Source organism: Euleptes europaea, chromosome 16 (genome assembly GCF_029931775.1).
Source record: "Euleptes europaea isolate rEulEur1 chromosome 16, rEulEur1.hap1, whole genome shotgun sequence".
NCBI lineage: Eukaryota > Metazoa > Chordata > Lepidosauria > Squamata > Sphaerodactylidae > Euleptes > Euleptes europaea.
Genome location: NC_079327.1, coordinates 21816125 through 21832053, shown reverse-complemented (window position 1 = coordinate 21832053; position 15929 = coordinate 21816125). Strand labels below are relative to the sequence as shown.

The following is a 15929-nucleotide window of genomic DNA, read 5'->3' as shown; positions in this document are numbered from 1 at the left end:
CTAAAAAAATCAAGGTGGCTCCATAAACAGCTTTCTAAAGATTTGAGAAATTTAAAAAAACTCATTTAGGAAATGGAAGGAGGGCCTTATAACCAAGGATGAATATAAACAAATAACCAGTGCTTGTAGGGAGAGTGTTAGAAAAGCTAAAGCTCAGTATAAGCTTAGGCTAGCAAGAGATGCTAAACGCAACAAAAAAGGGTTCTTTTGTTATGATCAGAGTAAGAAAAAGAACAAGGACATGGTAGGCCCATTGCAGAGACAGGAAAGTGAAATTGTAACAGGTGACGAAGAGAGGGCAGAACTGCTCAATTCCTACTTTTCCTCAGGCTTCTCTTGCAAGGGAAACGGTACTCAACACGGCAAAAACTGAACACATGATGAGGGAAGGGTGATGCAGTAGCTAAAAAGGCAAATGCGATTTTGGGCTGTATCAACAGAAGTGTCCAGATCACACAAATTATGGTATCACTTTACTCTGCTCTGATTAGATTTCATGTACAGTACTGAGTTCAGTTTTGGGCACCACAATTTAAGAAGGATGTAGACAAGCTTGAACGTGTCCAGAGGAGGGCAACGAAGATGGTGAGGGGTCTAGAGAGTAAGTATGAGGCAAGGTTGAAGGAGTTCAGTATGTTTAGCCTGGAGAGGAGACAACTGAGAGGTGATACCATCTTCAAGCACTTGAAGGGCTGTCATATGGAGGATAGTGCGGAGTTGTTTTCTGTTGCCCCAGAAGGTTGGACCAGAACCAACAGGTTGAAATTAAATCAAAAGAGTTTCTGGCTAAACATTAGGAAGACCTTTCTGACACTTAGAGCGGTTCCTCAGTGGAACAGGCTTCCTCAGGAGGTGGTGAGTTCTCCTTCTGTGGAGGTTTTTAAGCAGAGGCTAGATGGCCATCTGACAGCAATGCTGATTCTGTGAATGTAGGCAGATCATGAGAGGGATGGCAGGAAGGGTTGTGTCAGTGCTTGGCTCTTTTGGCCCCTTCTTACATTCCCGGGGTAATGCAGATCGCCACTCTGGGGTCAGGAAGCAATTTTCCTCCAGGCCAGATTGGCCAGAGATCCTTGAGGGGTGTTTGCCATCTTCTGGTCATGGAGTAGGGGTCACCGGGGGTGTGGGGGATAACTGTGAATTTCCCACATTGCGCAGGGTTTGGACTAGATGACCCTGGTGGTCCCTTCCAACTCTATGATTCTAAAAAAAAACCCAAAAGTTATTTCAATACGTTTTACTAACAAGCATGCAAGAACTGGTAAGTTTGTAATACAAGAATATGGAAGAATATTAAATTTTAAAGGACTGGATCTCATGGACAATTTCTACTGATGGAAGGGGAGTAATTCTCATCCATTCCCCCTTCAGTCTATTCCTGGGGGGCTCCCTGTCCCCTAGGAAACAGTATTTAGAAGGGCATTTTAAGCATCAGCAGGAGGGAGCTGGCAGGAGAGACAGCACTGTTGATGGAAATCCTTCCATCTGTGGGTATTTTCTGCCAGATCTAAACTTTGAGCTGACCTTACCAGCTTTTCTATTGGTAAAGGACTCCCAAAAATTCTATGATGGAGATCATAGCCCCAAGTGGACAAAAAGCCACTTGAGATAGGGAGAGGCAAACAATATTTGGCCCTTCAACCACTACTTTCTGGTCCCTGCGGGAAGAAAAAGCAAGGTTACATTTATGGTAGCACCTTCCTTGGCAAGAAAGCCAGCCTGGTGTCATAGATAGAGTGTTGGAGTATGCTAGAGGTTTAAAAAAATATGCATGAGGTAGAGAGAGTTGACAAAGAGAACTTTTCCTCTCCCAAGATACTAGAACTTGAGGGCATCCAATGAAGTTGGTGTGTAGCAGATTCCAAATGGACAAAAGGAAGTGCTACTTTACTCAACAAGTGATTAAAGTATGGAATTTGCTGCCAGGAGATGTAGTGATGGCCAAAGGCATAGAAGGCTTAGCGGATTCATGGAGGACAGGTCTATCAGTGGCTTCTAGTCATGGTGACTAAAGGGAACTTCGACATTCAGAGGCAGTAAACCAGGAGGCCACATCAGAAGGCCTTTGACTCTGTGCTTGGTTGTTGGACCTCAAGAGGAACTGGTTGGCCACTGTGTGAGACAGGATGCAGGACTAGATGGACCACTGATCTGATCCAGCAGGGACCTTCATATGTTCTTATGATCCCGACACTGCCATGGAAGGTGCTTGGGTGACCTTGGGCCAGTCAATCTGTCACTCAGCCTAACCTACTTCACAGGGTTGTTGCAGTGTGGAAAACTGGAGGAGAGAATGATGTTGTAAGCAACTTTAGGGAAGAAAAGTGGGGTATAAATATCTAAATGAATAAATAAAAAGGGCAAGAGAGATTAGGAACGAAGCACTATAGAGCCTCTACTGGCCTTCAGGTCCTATCTCTGCATCCCAGGAGAACATGGAAGCTTTTGTACATTTGGTGCCTCGTTAGGAAGATAATTTGTGAACTGGTCCCGAGGGATGTTCCTTATCAGTTTCCTAAGCTAAGGTTTCCCCACTATTTCAGGGGGAGGGAGTGGGGTTGAGTTAGTTCTAAATGACAGCAACCCATTGACAGTCTGATAAAATCTACTAGGAACCACCCCCAAAGGAGTTGCCGAGTCCCTCAAGCTAAATCAGAATATTTTAATAAGATCTGAGCATCTTCTAAAAGGTGCTAAATTTTCCCTGTAGGATGATCAGATTCTCTTAACATCTCATAATATTATGCCTTAAATTATTACACCATAGTAACCTTTGGAGGTTATATATTAATTGCAAACAACTCAAATCTGAGTGTGTGAGATTTTACATGGTAATTAGCAGCATCAATCTCTTTTGCTTTGGATTCAGTATGTCAGGACTTGCATTACCCATGACTCAGTGTGTGTGTGTGCATGTGTGTGTGTGTGTGTGTGACATCAAGTCACAGCTGACTTATACCTCCTGTTATTTTTCCAGGGTACTTCTGAGCTGGGAAATTTTGCTTTTTATCTGGTCACATGGCCCCTCCTTCAACTTTTGGGCAAAGCAACAAATCTACTTGTAGCCATTCATTTTTTCTTTATTCATTTTTATTTTAAAAAAACCCTATTAATCCACAAAGACTTGTTTCCTAGATAATGTTAAGTCAGCTGCCAGTTTTATAATAGGATTATGTTTCCCAGGATTTGGAAAATCTCACTTGTTAGCTACAAAACAGACTTCTACTAACAGCTATAAAATCTAATTTAAGCCCTACTGGCATTAACTAAACAGCTGAAGTACAATTTCTATCTAGCGACGATTAACATTGTACTACAGCTGTAAATATATAAAATTGCTTTGAAGTGATAAAGGAAACCATTCAGTAGGATAAATGGGGTCTCTTGAGTCCAATCACTCCATCATCTCTAAGGCCTCACAAATGTTGTTTACTTATTGTAAGAGTTACATTGAAAGTTTATTTAAACAGACTAATCATGTTTACATGCATTTAGTCTCCTTTTTACATTATAAAAATGTAAATGATAATGAGCTGCATTTCCTGTATATAACAAATGGCCACAGAGGTGGCTTATGTATTTTTCTCTCTTTAATAGAATTCATGCATTCAGTAAAGGTATCCAATTAAATTGCCCCTACCCCTGAATCCTTTAACCAGAATGTATTCATGAGACCCAATAGGCTTCCATGTAATCAAACCACCCAGACTTTGCCTATTTCTTCCTGACTGAGGAACATATCCTACTCTTTGGCCTCTAGAAGATGGTCAGAGTGGCTCTCAGCAGCAGAATTTCACATTTGGAGGTACAGGGGCCTGCAAAGGTCATTCCAGAAGTGTATGGTTGGCATTGCTGTGGTACAACAGGCATGCTGGCCCCAAAAACTGAATACGACTCTTTTCTTTGGGCACATGAAGGTTTCTTAGACCTACTTTCAAACCAAGGAACCATTGTGTTTAGTCTTTGTATTACAGTTCATTCCTGAGCCTTGCAGCGGCCAGGGATGGTGTGGCCACGGCATCGTGCCGCTCCGCGGTGCCCAGGTGCTGACAGAACTGCTCCCACCGCTGGCGCAAGTGCCTCTTATTCCATGAGAAGAGGGCATTTATGCTGGCAGCGGGGTCATTCTGCCTCCACTATACTTTCAGCCCAATCCTCAGGAACGGGCTGTTAGTCTAACAAATGTTGCGTATTTAATCTCATATTCTATTTAATCTCACTTCTATTTAATCTCATATTTGTCATTCAGGTTATTCTTGGAAAACAATATAAGTACATGCATTGTTCATACTTCGAGTGGTTATTTGTCTAAAACAGTAACATCGTGTATAAATGGGGCTTTTCTGATACAAAGCCACCAGTCTCCTCTTGCTGGTTCATGATGCAAATAAATAACATTAAAGGCATAGCTTGATAATGATGATGATAAATGAGATCAGAACTGGCAAGCAATTTTGTATAAAGTGTGATGCGAACAATAATGACGACTCACATTCATCTATTCTAGCATTTTTAGGCTGTGAGGCAGTCATTCAAATTGCTTTAATAGTGCAATGGAACAAAGCTGGCTAAAAGGAAACAAAAACACCTTTGATGTATCATGGTACCCAAAGCATGGGGTCTGCCAACAGACAGTTTAATCTGTATACTACCATAGTAACTTTCTAAAGGATGGAATGACCTGCCTGCATCATCACTACAGATGACAGGAAGTACTATCAAAGCTACCGGGTCAAATATTAATGCCCAAGACACACCAGGAACCATCAGGGTTTCTCCTGGTTTGTATAACTGGTACTTATATCTGGACTAAGCAACTCATCAGTCACCAAACACTGCTTATCCTGTTTTTTCTACCTGTTTCTAGACCGCCGACCTTGGCACTGCCCCAATTTAAATGGCTGTTGGACAATTTAAATGGCTGTTGGACAACTGCCTGTGGAACACAGGCAGGATGGTGCTGCTTCAGTCATCTTGTTTGTGGCTTCCTAGAGGCACCTGGTTGGCCACTGTGTGAACAGACTGCTGGACTTGAGGGGCCTTGGTCTGATCCAGCAGGGCCTTTCTTATATAACTCTAATTATCCTATTAGATCTTGTTATGATCTTTCCTGTCCCCGCTCTGCCGACAAAGAACTACAATCGAGACAGCAAGATTCTTAAGAGTTCACTTCTCAGGCTCTCTGGGTGACAATCCTAGAGTTCACTCCAAGGTCCCAGGGCTCTGAAGACCAAGACCTTATTCACTTGACTACAGTGAATGGTTCCCAAAGCACTACCTGTCTTTAAAAGACAGCAGAGCAACAACTGATGTAATGATGGAAAATGAAAAACAAATAGCAACTACGTAGGAAGGAAGGTTTGGTGTGATTGGAACAGTGAGTCATGAGCCAAGCACATATCAAATACAAAGATCTGGAGAAATAACGAAATGCTGGTTGTTAGAAATAAACTAAACTGGGTTATTATGCCTTATTAACTGCAAGTGATATTACTGCAAAAATATGATCTAGGGTGTTTTCGCACATGCTGAATAATGCACTTTCAACCCACTTTCAATGTACTTCAGCAATTGTTTGCAAGTGGATTTTCTTGTTTCAGGGGAGTCCTTTATGCACGGTAGGTCTTGCCTTGGATTTGCAACTCTCTAGATGCACATTTTCCCCATCCAAATTCTCAAAACTCAACAATAAGCCCCCCTGCAGAGTTTCGAGAATTGGGATGGGGGGAAACGTGCATCTAGAGAGCGTCAAATCCGAGGCAAAACCTTCTGTGCATAAATGGCCACTGTAAAATCCAGTCGCAAATGCTGAATAATGCACTTTCAATCCACTTTCTACGCGCTTTAGTGATCCCTTGCAAGTGTACTTTCATGTTTTATGCAGTAAAATCCAGTCACAAAATGCATTTAAAGTGCATATTATTACAATAGGGTAATTATATGGCACATTGTCACTAACCGCCACCCAGCCTATTGAGAAGTTGCAACATGGATCCTGATGCAGCCAAGCCTCTTTAAAGATGCAAATTGGAGTCAAACAGAAAACTGTAGGGGGTTCTGTTGATCCTTTCACAAAGGGTGCAAAGTACTAATCAGACTTCACTGCTAGGCTGGCTACTTTGTTTACAATAAGCAGGAAGACTTTAAGGCTCCCATTTCCCCATATAGTGTTGGGAGACAAAAGAAATGCTAGGCAGTCTTCACGCATTTGGCGTCCCAGCACAGCAAACCATTTAAAGCAACAAGTGGGATTGAAAGAGGGCATGCATCATGTGCCTTGCCACAGCAATATGAAGACAGGTGTGTGCAATAAAAATAATGCATGTGGGACTCGGTGCCAAATCAATGCTTACTAATCGTAAAAGATGCAGTATTCTGGATTATAAGATCCAATGAAGAAGAAGAAGAAGAAGAAGAAGAAGAAGAAGAAGAAGAAGAAGAAGAAGAAGAGGAGTTGGTTTTTATATGCCGACTTTCTCTACCACTTAAGGGAGACTCAAACTGGCTTACAATCACCTTCCCTTCCCCTCCCCACAACAGACACCCTGTGAGGTAGGTGAGGCAGAGAGAGCTCCTAATAGAACTGTGACTTGCCCAAAGTCACCCAGCCGCTTCCTGTGTAGGAGTGGGGAAACAAATCCAATTCACCAGATTAGCCTCCGCCGCTCATGTGGAGGAGTGGGAACTTAAACTCGGTTCTCCAGATCAGGTTCCACCGCTCCAACCACACCAATGGTGAGTGCCACACCATTTCTGGCATTAGCTTGTGAATGGTCTGTGTCTTTTCCTTGACTAGATTTGAATTTTACATAATTACATTTTACTGTGTTTCCTGCATTTCATTATTCCTTGACCTTGCTGGTTGTTTCCCTCCATCCATACCTCCTATATAAAGTATCTACACAGTGATGATCTGCTTAGCATCTGAAGAAGGGGGCTCTAGCCCACAAAAATATATGCTGGAATACTATTTTATTACAATGTTTTCATATGCTACATTTAGAGGGATCCAACCACACATACTGGGAGTCTGTGCTACCTGCAACGCAACCTATATGCATAGTTACCATCATGTTTGAACAGAGAAACAAATGTATTTTCCGGCTTCAGTACCCTTTACCCTGTATCTTGAAAAATGTAGTAATCTGTTTGTGCAAACCAGAACATGAAAATATGCACATTTCCCTATTCAGACAAAATGGTGACCACTAGTATTGGGATCATCATGGGTAGCATGCTCATGGTATACGTGGTTGGATCTCCCCCCCTCTCCCGCAATTGCAAAAAGAAGACAAAAAAGCTTTCCCTTCGAAAATCATGGGAAAGTATAATTAAAACACTGAACTGAATTCCACCAAAACCATGGACCTCTAAAGAGGCAGGAGCTATTCTCAGAAACAGCATATTAACCAAAGCTTACAATACTGGGAAACTGCATAGCTTGGCCTCCTAAGAAAAGGACGAGATTGCAGCATGTGACTTCCTGTAGTGCAAAATGAACACACACACACATGCCTAGGTATACATCTGAACACAACTGACTAGAGTCACTGTGACTTTTGAGGGAAGCTTGCCATATGATTTTTTTAACTATATGAAATTGGGTACCAAGTGCAGTTTTTCTCTCTGATGGTTCAGAAAAGGAAAACACCAATTTAGCTCAAAGCACAGGATTTTACTGTGCTAACCTTCTGCTAAAATGTGATAAGCCCAATTCATTTTAAACAGGAGACGATCACGATGAGGGGAAAAGGAAGAATGCTGTTTCCTCCCTCTCTTAGGTGTGGTTTTGTTTGATCGTTCTCTGAGCTTATTGCTAGCTGGGGCTGTGCAGCACCCGAGAACAAGTCCAATTCGTACAATCATAGCAGGCAGGCAGCGGCATCTTGTCGGAAAGGCAATTTGGGGGCACGCAACTCAGCCAGAGAACTCTACTTCTATCAGTCAACATTTCAGGAATCAACAGGAGATGAGACAGCGCAAAATCCTGCCCCCAGTAAGATATGTCTACAAAGTTTAAAAGGAACCCGGTTTTATCATTTCGAAACACAGATCTGGGCTAGAAGGAAGATGAACATGATAACAAGCCAAGCCCTCCTTCGCTCACCCGCCAGCCTAAAAAAAAAAAAAGGAGCAAAGAGACAGTTTTGGGATGCTGCTGGAGGGAGGAGATGAGCAGCCTCAGAAGCAATGAGGACTGCTTTCCTCCCCTTCCCGCCCATATAAGACACAGCAAGTTTATCAGGCTTCTTTAGCTCAAGTTTGTATGAGCTCCAGGCACAAATGTTAGGGACAGGTGTGTGACTAGCTAAAAGCTGGATAAAGATAACTCTTCTGTCTCCTACACCACTGAAACAGCCCAATCTGAGCCTGGAGAGCCACGGAAACAGCCTTCTCCAGAGAACCAACCCTAAGGCTGAATAATGTTGTGGGTCCAGGTATCTGCAATCCTCCTCATTAACCTATTTCAGTTTTACAAAAAATATACTGACAGCCAATAGGGTTGCCAGCTCTGGCTTGGGAAATACCTGGAGAGTTTTGGGGCACAGCCTGATGAGGGCGGGGTTTGGGGAGGGGAGGGACTTCAATGCCATAGAGTCCAACTGCCAAAGTGGCCATTTTCTCCAGGTGAACTGATTTCTATCAGCTGGAGATCAGTTGTAATAACAGGAGATCTTCAGCTACTACCTGGAGGTTGGCAACCCTAACAGTCAAGTATTTTAAGATGCTTTCATATTCAAAATAGGGCCCACTGAAAATGAATTGGCCACTACTGAATAATAATAGAAAGATATTTAGGGGAGGGGCTGTGGCTCAATGGTAGAGCATCTGCTTGGCATGCAGAAGGCCCCAGGTTCAATTCCCGGTATCTCCAGTTAAAGGGACTAAGCAAGTAGGTGATGTGAAAGATCTCAGCCTGAGACCCTGGAGAGCCGCTGCTGGTCTGAGTAGACAATACTGACTTTGATGGACCAAGGGTCTGATTCATATATAAGGCAGCTTCTTGTGTTCATGTGATATCCATTCAACGTTACTGGAAAAAACCACATTTTTCCTAACCTCATTATGAAGAAAATTGCTCATATTCTGACCTTTCCAGAAACACTCACAAATTCTCACATGAGGAAGATAGCTTCCATGCTGACGAAAACAATCAGAACAAAAGAAACAAAAAAACCACAACTCAAAACATTTATGGTCAGCATTACTACTCAGAATTGTCAGGTTTTCTAGGGCCATACAGGGATTAATAAAGGGGCTGAAAACATTGTACAACCTTGATGAAAACTTAAGAGTCATCAGAATCCTTAATGGGTCAAAAAAGGTCTTTCAGAATTCATCTGTACAGTTCAGCTTTCCTATGTTCTACCAGAGCGACTCTTGGGGGCTCCCCAAATCTGATTGCAGAAATTTCCCCAAACTGTTGAATCTTTTAATAATGGCAAGGCACCTGGAAAAGTGACATTCCCATTCCAATTTTCTGTGTCGTTTGAAGAGATGTTACCCCGCCATGAGCCTGTGAATGTTTAATCATTCTCTATCTTCTCCTCAGTTAGCTTTTCTCCCTGTTGGTAGGAGTACAATTAGCCGCTGCACTAATTTATAATAAATAAAAGGAAACCTTGTAAAATACTCCAGTTATCGGTGTTTCTCATTGTGAAGTGCTCGTTGAAATTCTCACTATGAGCCCAGAGAAATACCTGATACATTGACAAATCCCAACCATTTACCTTTGTTATAAACAGATTATCATCACATAATACAGGAAAACTGTTGGTTTTAAATTGAAGTAGCCAGAGATTTATGAAGCCCACCACAGCTTTTTCTATTGATGCCAAAAAAAAAGCTTTCAATAAGCTAGCTTGCGAGTTTTACATATATCACAACTGACCCATTTTATTATTTCATCTCCTACATGCCACGCTTGTTCAGTTTCTTTGAATCAGTCACAAGAACAGAATCAGTCACAAGAACAGAAATGTTGGAGAGCTCTAGGAGAGGGAATGGTGCAAAGCAAGAGAAAAAGAGCACTGCTTGAAGCATACTGTTGCTTCAGGGATCAGATCAAGGAATTCCCAGGTGGTAAAACCATGGCCACATCTGCCTACATGCTGATGGTTCTACTGTTAACTGTGAAGATCCCAATGAAATCTCTTCTTACAGGTACTGTTAAATACGAACACGTTAAGAAAGATAAATATGAACAAGTTTAGAACATGAGAGAACTGATTCTCATTAGGGCTACAGGGGGTGGGGAAGTAGTTTTCCAGGTTGCTATTAAAAAGGTAAAGGTGCAAGCACTAGGTCAATACTGACCTTTGACTTATTAAAGCACATGAACTATGGAATTAGTAGAAAAGAGCAAGAGTCCAGTAGCACCTTAAAGACTAACAAAAATATTTTCTGGCAGGGAATGAGCTTTCGTGAGCCACAGCTCACTTCTTCAGATATATGGGGTGATTTGCCATTGCCTTCCCCAGTTATCTACACTTTATCCCCAGCAAGCTGGGTAGTCATTTTACCGACCTTGAAGGGATGGAAGGCTGAGTCGGCCTTGAACCGGCTCCCTGAAACTGACTTCCGCTGGGATCGAACTCAGGTTGTGAGCAGAGCTTGGACTGAAGTACTGCAGCTTACCACTCTGCACCACAGGGCTCAGTTAGGTGGCTATTACATGCAGATAATTAATGGACAAGCCTGTGCCCTGGCAATAAGAGAAATATTATTTCTACTATTAGAATTTGCTTTTAAGTCAAGCACAAAAGAAGAAATGCCAGATATCCAAACTTATTATTCTGAACCTCAAATTATTTTACCTATGAAGAGCTCAAATTAGGTGTCTGTCTGATTGTCACATGGGCAGGCAAGTAAGCATAGATAGGGGAATAAATCCTGGTTCTGAACAAGAACTGAGGCTACTGTAAACACAAGTAAATGTATATGCCTTTCTCACCGAGACTCAAGGCAGATTACACAATTTAAGTCAAACACAATCAACAGGGTATTCCATCCAATAAACAAAGCGATAAGGGTTGGATAGCAGAAAGCTGGAAATAAGCAGAAATCTGACAATGGAACAGACAAAGTTTAGCATTAATGTGAGATGCAGAAATTACATTGTAGAATCCTACTTACAGCAACAGATAGTATGAGATATAGGTTAAAAAGGTAAAGGGAGTCCCCTGTGCAAGCACCGGGTCATTCCTGACCCATGGGGTGACGTCACATCCCAACGTTTACTAGGCAGACTTTGTCTGCGGGGTGGTTTGCCAGTGCCTTCCCCAGTCATCTTCCCTTTACCCCCAGCAAGCTGTTTCTCCAACAGCAGTGCTGGATCCAGCATAATCCCTCGGCTCACTGCACATGGAAGGCTACAACCAGGCTGTTAGCTTTGATAGCTACGATGTTCCACCTATCAATATATGTATTCGGTGCACTGCTGCTGCTCTTTGAGGGGTGGAGTGAACTGCTCATATCAACAATTCACACAGTGTCATAGGTGAGGTAGGTGTTCCATGTGAATGCCTGACCCCACAGCCATCCAGTTTGGCTTGTCCTTCAGAAAATGTTGCATCTGTTCTGACTAACACCAGCTTTCCAAGGTTTCAAGAGGAGACAACCAAGATATCAGGTACTGAATATGTTATACAATATGTTATACCACTCAGCTATGGCACCGCTCATTGTAGGTAAGATCTGTATGACCAAGGGGAAGGCATTCATTTGCTTCTTAGAATCACAGAATCATAGAGTTGGAAGGGACCACCAGGATCATCTAGTCCAACCCCCTGCACAACACAGGAAATTCACAACTACCTCCCCCCCACACCCCCAATGACCCCAACTCCATGCCCAGATGATGGCCAACCCCTCCCCTCCAGAATCCCTGGCCAATCTGGCCTGGAGGTAAATTGCTTCCTGACCCCAAAGTGGCAATCGGCACTACCCTGGGCATGCAAGAAAGGGCCACGAGAGCCAAACACTGATGCAAACCTTCCTCCTCTCCCTCTCATGATCTGCCTAAGGTCATAGAACCAGCATTGCTGACATCCACACGAAGAACGGAGTCAGACGGATGAGGGAACCAGGCCTGGGTGGGAGAAAACAGCTGCAGTTTCAGGTACAGACCAATTCCTTCTCAGGAATGCAAGAGTCCTGTTCTAAAAGTGCCACTTTACTGCAAGTAAAAATGAAGGCATTCATAAAAGGAATTCATAAAAGGAATTGTCTTATTCCCCTGTTAACTCAGCAATAAGGCATGCCACGCATTCACCCAACGTCTTGCTCATTCTACATTGTGTTCACAGATTCTCTCAATATAAGGGCTAATCTGAAAAGGGTAAAAATCACAAGGAACAGCAGGAAAGGGAGAAAACTAGTGGCATAATAAGGCTCTATCTGCACTTTAACATTTTTGTAGGCCACTGGAAAAATCAGTGTACATCAAAGGACACCTGGTTTAAGAGATCTGTAGAATCCTGTTCTGGTACTGCAACCTCATGAATACTTGAAACAGGACAAAACATAGTGCTAGGATATGCATGGTTCTCTGGGAATAGTTTCGATGCAGTTATACTTAAAAGGTAAAGGTAAAAGTCCCCTGTGCAAGCACCGGGTCATTCCTGACCCATGGGGTGACGTCACATCCCGACATTTCCTAGGCAGACTTTGTTTATGGGGTGGTTTGCCAGTGCCTTCCCCAGTCATCTTCCCTTTACCCTCAGCAAGCCGGGTCCTCATTTTACCGACCTCAGATGGAAGGCTGAGTCAACCTTGAGCCGGCTACCTGAAACCGACTTCCGTCGGGATCGAGCTCAAGTCGTGGGCAGAGCTTGGGACTGCAGTACTGCAGCTTACCACTCTGCGCCACTGGGCAGTTATACTTAGGCAAGATGTAATTCCAGCATGAAAGTAATTGTCAAGCAAACTTACCTTGTTCAAATGCATCTCATGATGACATGAGATGTGAGCTCTTGTTTGGATCACCTTGATGCTCCCCAGTGAAGTTCCCAGCAGTTTTGTACCTGTAGCCACTTGATGGTTGCAGTTTGTGGCTGCTTATGCTGAGCCCAACAGTTAAATAATGTCATTTACTGAAGCAGAATCTGATTGGTGCATGGGCCGTTACATTGGCCAACTTGTGAAAAGCACAGAATTGTGTGTAGCTCCTGGGCAGTCACATGCATCCTTGAAATGACCAATATTGGACAGACTGCATTGCCTGCTTTTTGTTAGCGGCATCTATTCAAGAACTTATTGCAGGAACTGATCATGATTAACTGACTTCATGACACTCAAAGCCCACAGAAACACCCAAGTAGTAAGTCTCAACTTAAAAATATAAAAAAACACACACCCTTTTTACTGTATGTCTTTTAAAATTGGAGGCAGTGACAGCGGACAGTGCTGCTCATGTGAGAAAGTATAACTGTGCACATTGGATTCATTCAAATTTGCTTGGACATGTCCAAACAGCTTGCCACATGATCAGCTCCCTGTACACAACCACAGAGCAGAATGCGAGCTGAACTGGCAAGTGTTTGAGCAAAAATACATATACCACATCGTCTTTTACCCTGTGACATAATGTCACAGCAATTGCCAATGCCACCACACCGATCTTTGTGAATAATGTACTACTTACCTTTCTGTTTAGAGCAACTCCATCTTCACAATCCAGCACTGCACAATCCACTTTAAGAGATGGGATTTTTTGTATCTTTCGCTCATCATCAGCAGGCACATAGAGAACAGCTCTCCTGGGTATGTAGTTGCGAGATTGTGTCAAGCGAAAATCAAGCTTAGGAACGGCAACAGGCAGGAGAGAATTCTTTCTGTAAAGCGATGACACTTCCATTAGTATCCCCAGCAGTACTACTCTTTCAAATTCTTCTTTAAAAAGCTCCCAATAATTTTTGCTGCTGTTTAATTACTGCCAATAAATTATGATTTTATTAACAATCACATGCTAACTTCCTCCAAAGATAACTTCCAAGTGGTATTTAATCCACACAACAACCTTGTGAGATAGGTCACAAAACCAACCTACAGGGAAAGGGTTAAGAACACCATTCCCATGGTGCTTATGCTGTTATATAATTGACCTCTTCCTCCCCATAGTTGTATTTCTGTAAAAAAAATAAGATCTGTTAGAACAATTGCAAGTATGTCATGTAACATATTTGTCCCCCATAGGGTTGCCAACCTACAGGTGATAGCTGGAGATCTCCAGCTATTACAACTGATCTCCAGGCGATAGAAATCAGTTGGCTGCTTTGGCAATTGGACTCTATGGCATTGAAGTCCCTCCCCTCCCCAAACCCGGCCCTCCTCAGGCTTCGCCCCACAACCTCCTGCCGGTGGTGAAGAGGGACCTGGCAACCATATTTGGACTACTGCTTTTTACATTTTCCTCCCAAAGAGCCAGGAAGGTGTGCAGTCCTACATAGCAAGTCATCACAGGGGATGGGAGACACCGTGGGTGAAGTCAGAATGAGAAACAGGGTGTTCTGAGAAAGCACTGATAATAGCTGGATGCAGATGGAATTACTATGGCCTTTTATTCAGGGACGTTTCCCCGCGGTCACCCCTGCTGACTGTTTCAGGGCTCCCTTTCGATTATGAATGCCTTTTCCACTTGTCAGAGGTTGCCTTGCTCTCCCTGTGTGTTTCGCCCATGTTTTCCAGGTGCTATTTTAGCCAGAGTCTGGAAAATGCAGGCAAAACGTGCAGGGAGAGCGACGGGCAGAAAAGGCATTCATAACCAAAAGGAAGCCCCGAAGCAGTCGGTGGGGGGGACCGTGGAGTAACATCCCTGCATAAAAGGCCTGTGTTTTTCTGTTGCTCTGTGCAGTCGATTTTGTATCCAGGAGGCTGAGAGGGCCAACTGGGCTTGCCGGGTCCCTCTTTGCCACTGGCGGGAGGTTTTTGGGGTGGGGCTTAAAGAGGATGGGGTTTGGGGAGGAGATACAATGCCATACAGTCCAATGGCCACAGCAGCCATTTTCTCCAGGTGAACTGATCTCTATCGGCTGGAGATCAGTTGTAATAGCAGGACATCTCCAGCTAGTACCTGGAGGTTGGCAACCCTAGGGCCAATGTTAGCAAAGAAACTAGGATTTCTGAACTTGGACATTACGAAAAACCACAGTACTAACCACAGTTAGCAAACCAGATAAAAACTGTGGTTTAAAACCCAGGTTTAGCACTTGCTAACAAACCACAGTTCGTTGGGCAACTTGCATTCATGCACCATGATAAAGTGAAGTTCAGTCAGACTTCACAATAAATCATGGTTTGAATGTAGCCTATGTGTTCATACACTGATTGACTGAGTGGGATTATTGGCAGCATAATGTATGTATACTCTTTCCTACAAAGAAATCCTGGTCCTCATCAAAATAATCTCTTAGGTATTTGGGTTTCCATCCACCCTTCTTCATTCACCCCCCCCCCAACAGGTCCTTAATTATTTAAAATATTTGAATGTCAACATTTCTCTCCATCCAGAGCCCTCTAAGATGCTTTACAAATATATGCATATCAACATAAAAACTCATACAAAAATAAAATAACCATCATGAAGTCATGCAAAAATATAGTTTAATAATGCACAAACATAAGTTTGCAGGGTAATTTCCTCTGAGGAACTAAGGAAGATTTAAATTATAAGAAATACCAACAGGTCTTGAGAGTATGCACAGCTAAGCCAACCCAAGGAATAGGCTGCTCAAAGCTACTTTTCAGTCTCTTATTGATACTGCTGTAGGATATATAGATTGTCACACACTAATCATCCCAGTTATCAGCCTAACATTTTCATCATTTTGTTCCAATGGCTTGTTTCTCAGAGAATTAGCACTAATGAATGGCTAGAATAGCTCAGATCATATATGTCTAATTGCAGTCAAGAGCAGCATTTGTCTGCT

The 15929-nt window shown here is 42.9% G+C and overlaps 1 protein-coding gene across 1 annotated transcript in view; it reads right to left on the bottom strand.

Moving 5' to 3' along the window:
• CLYBL (citramalyl-CoA lyase) overlaps positions 1–13858 on the bottom strand; it is an 87939-nt gene extending 74081 nt beyond the window's left edge. Inside the window, exon 1 of the mRNA XM_056862140.1 lies at positions 13646–13858. Within this exon, the coding sequence (XP_056718118.1) occupies positions 13646–13858 (213 nt within the window). The remainder of the gene's footprint in view (positions 1–13645) is intronic.
• Positions 13859–15929: the final 2071 nt, after the last annotated feature.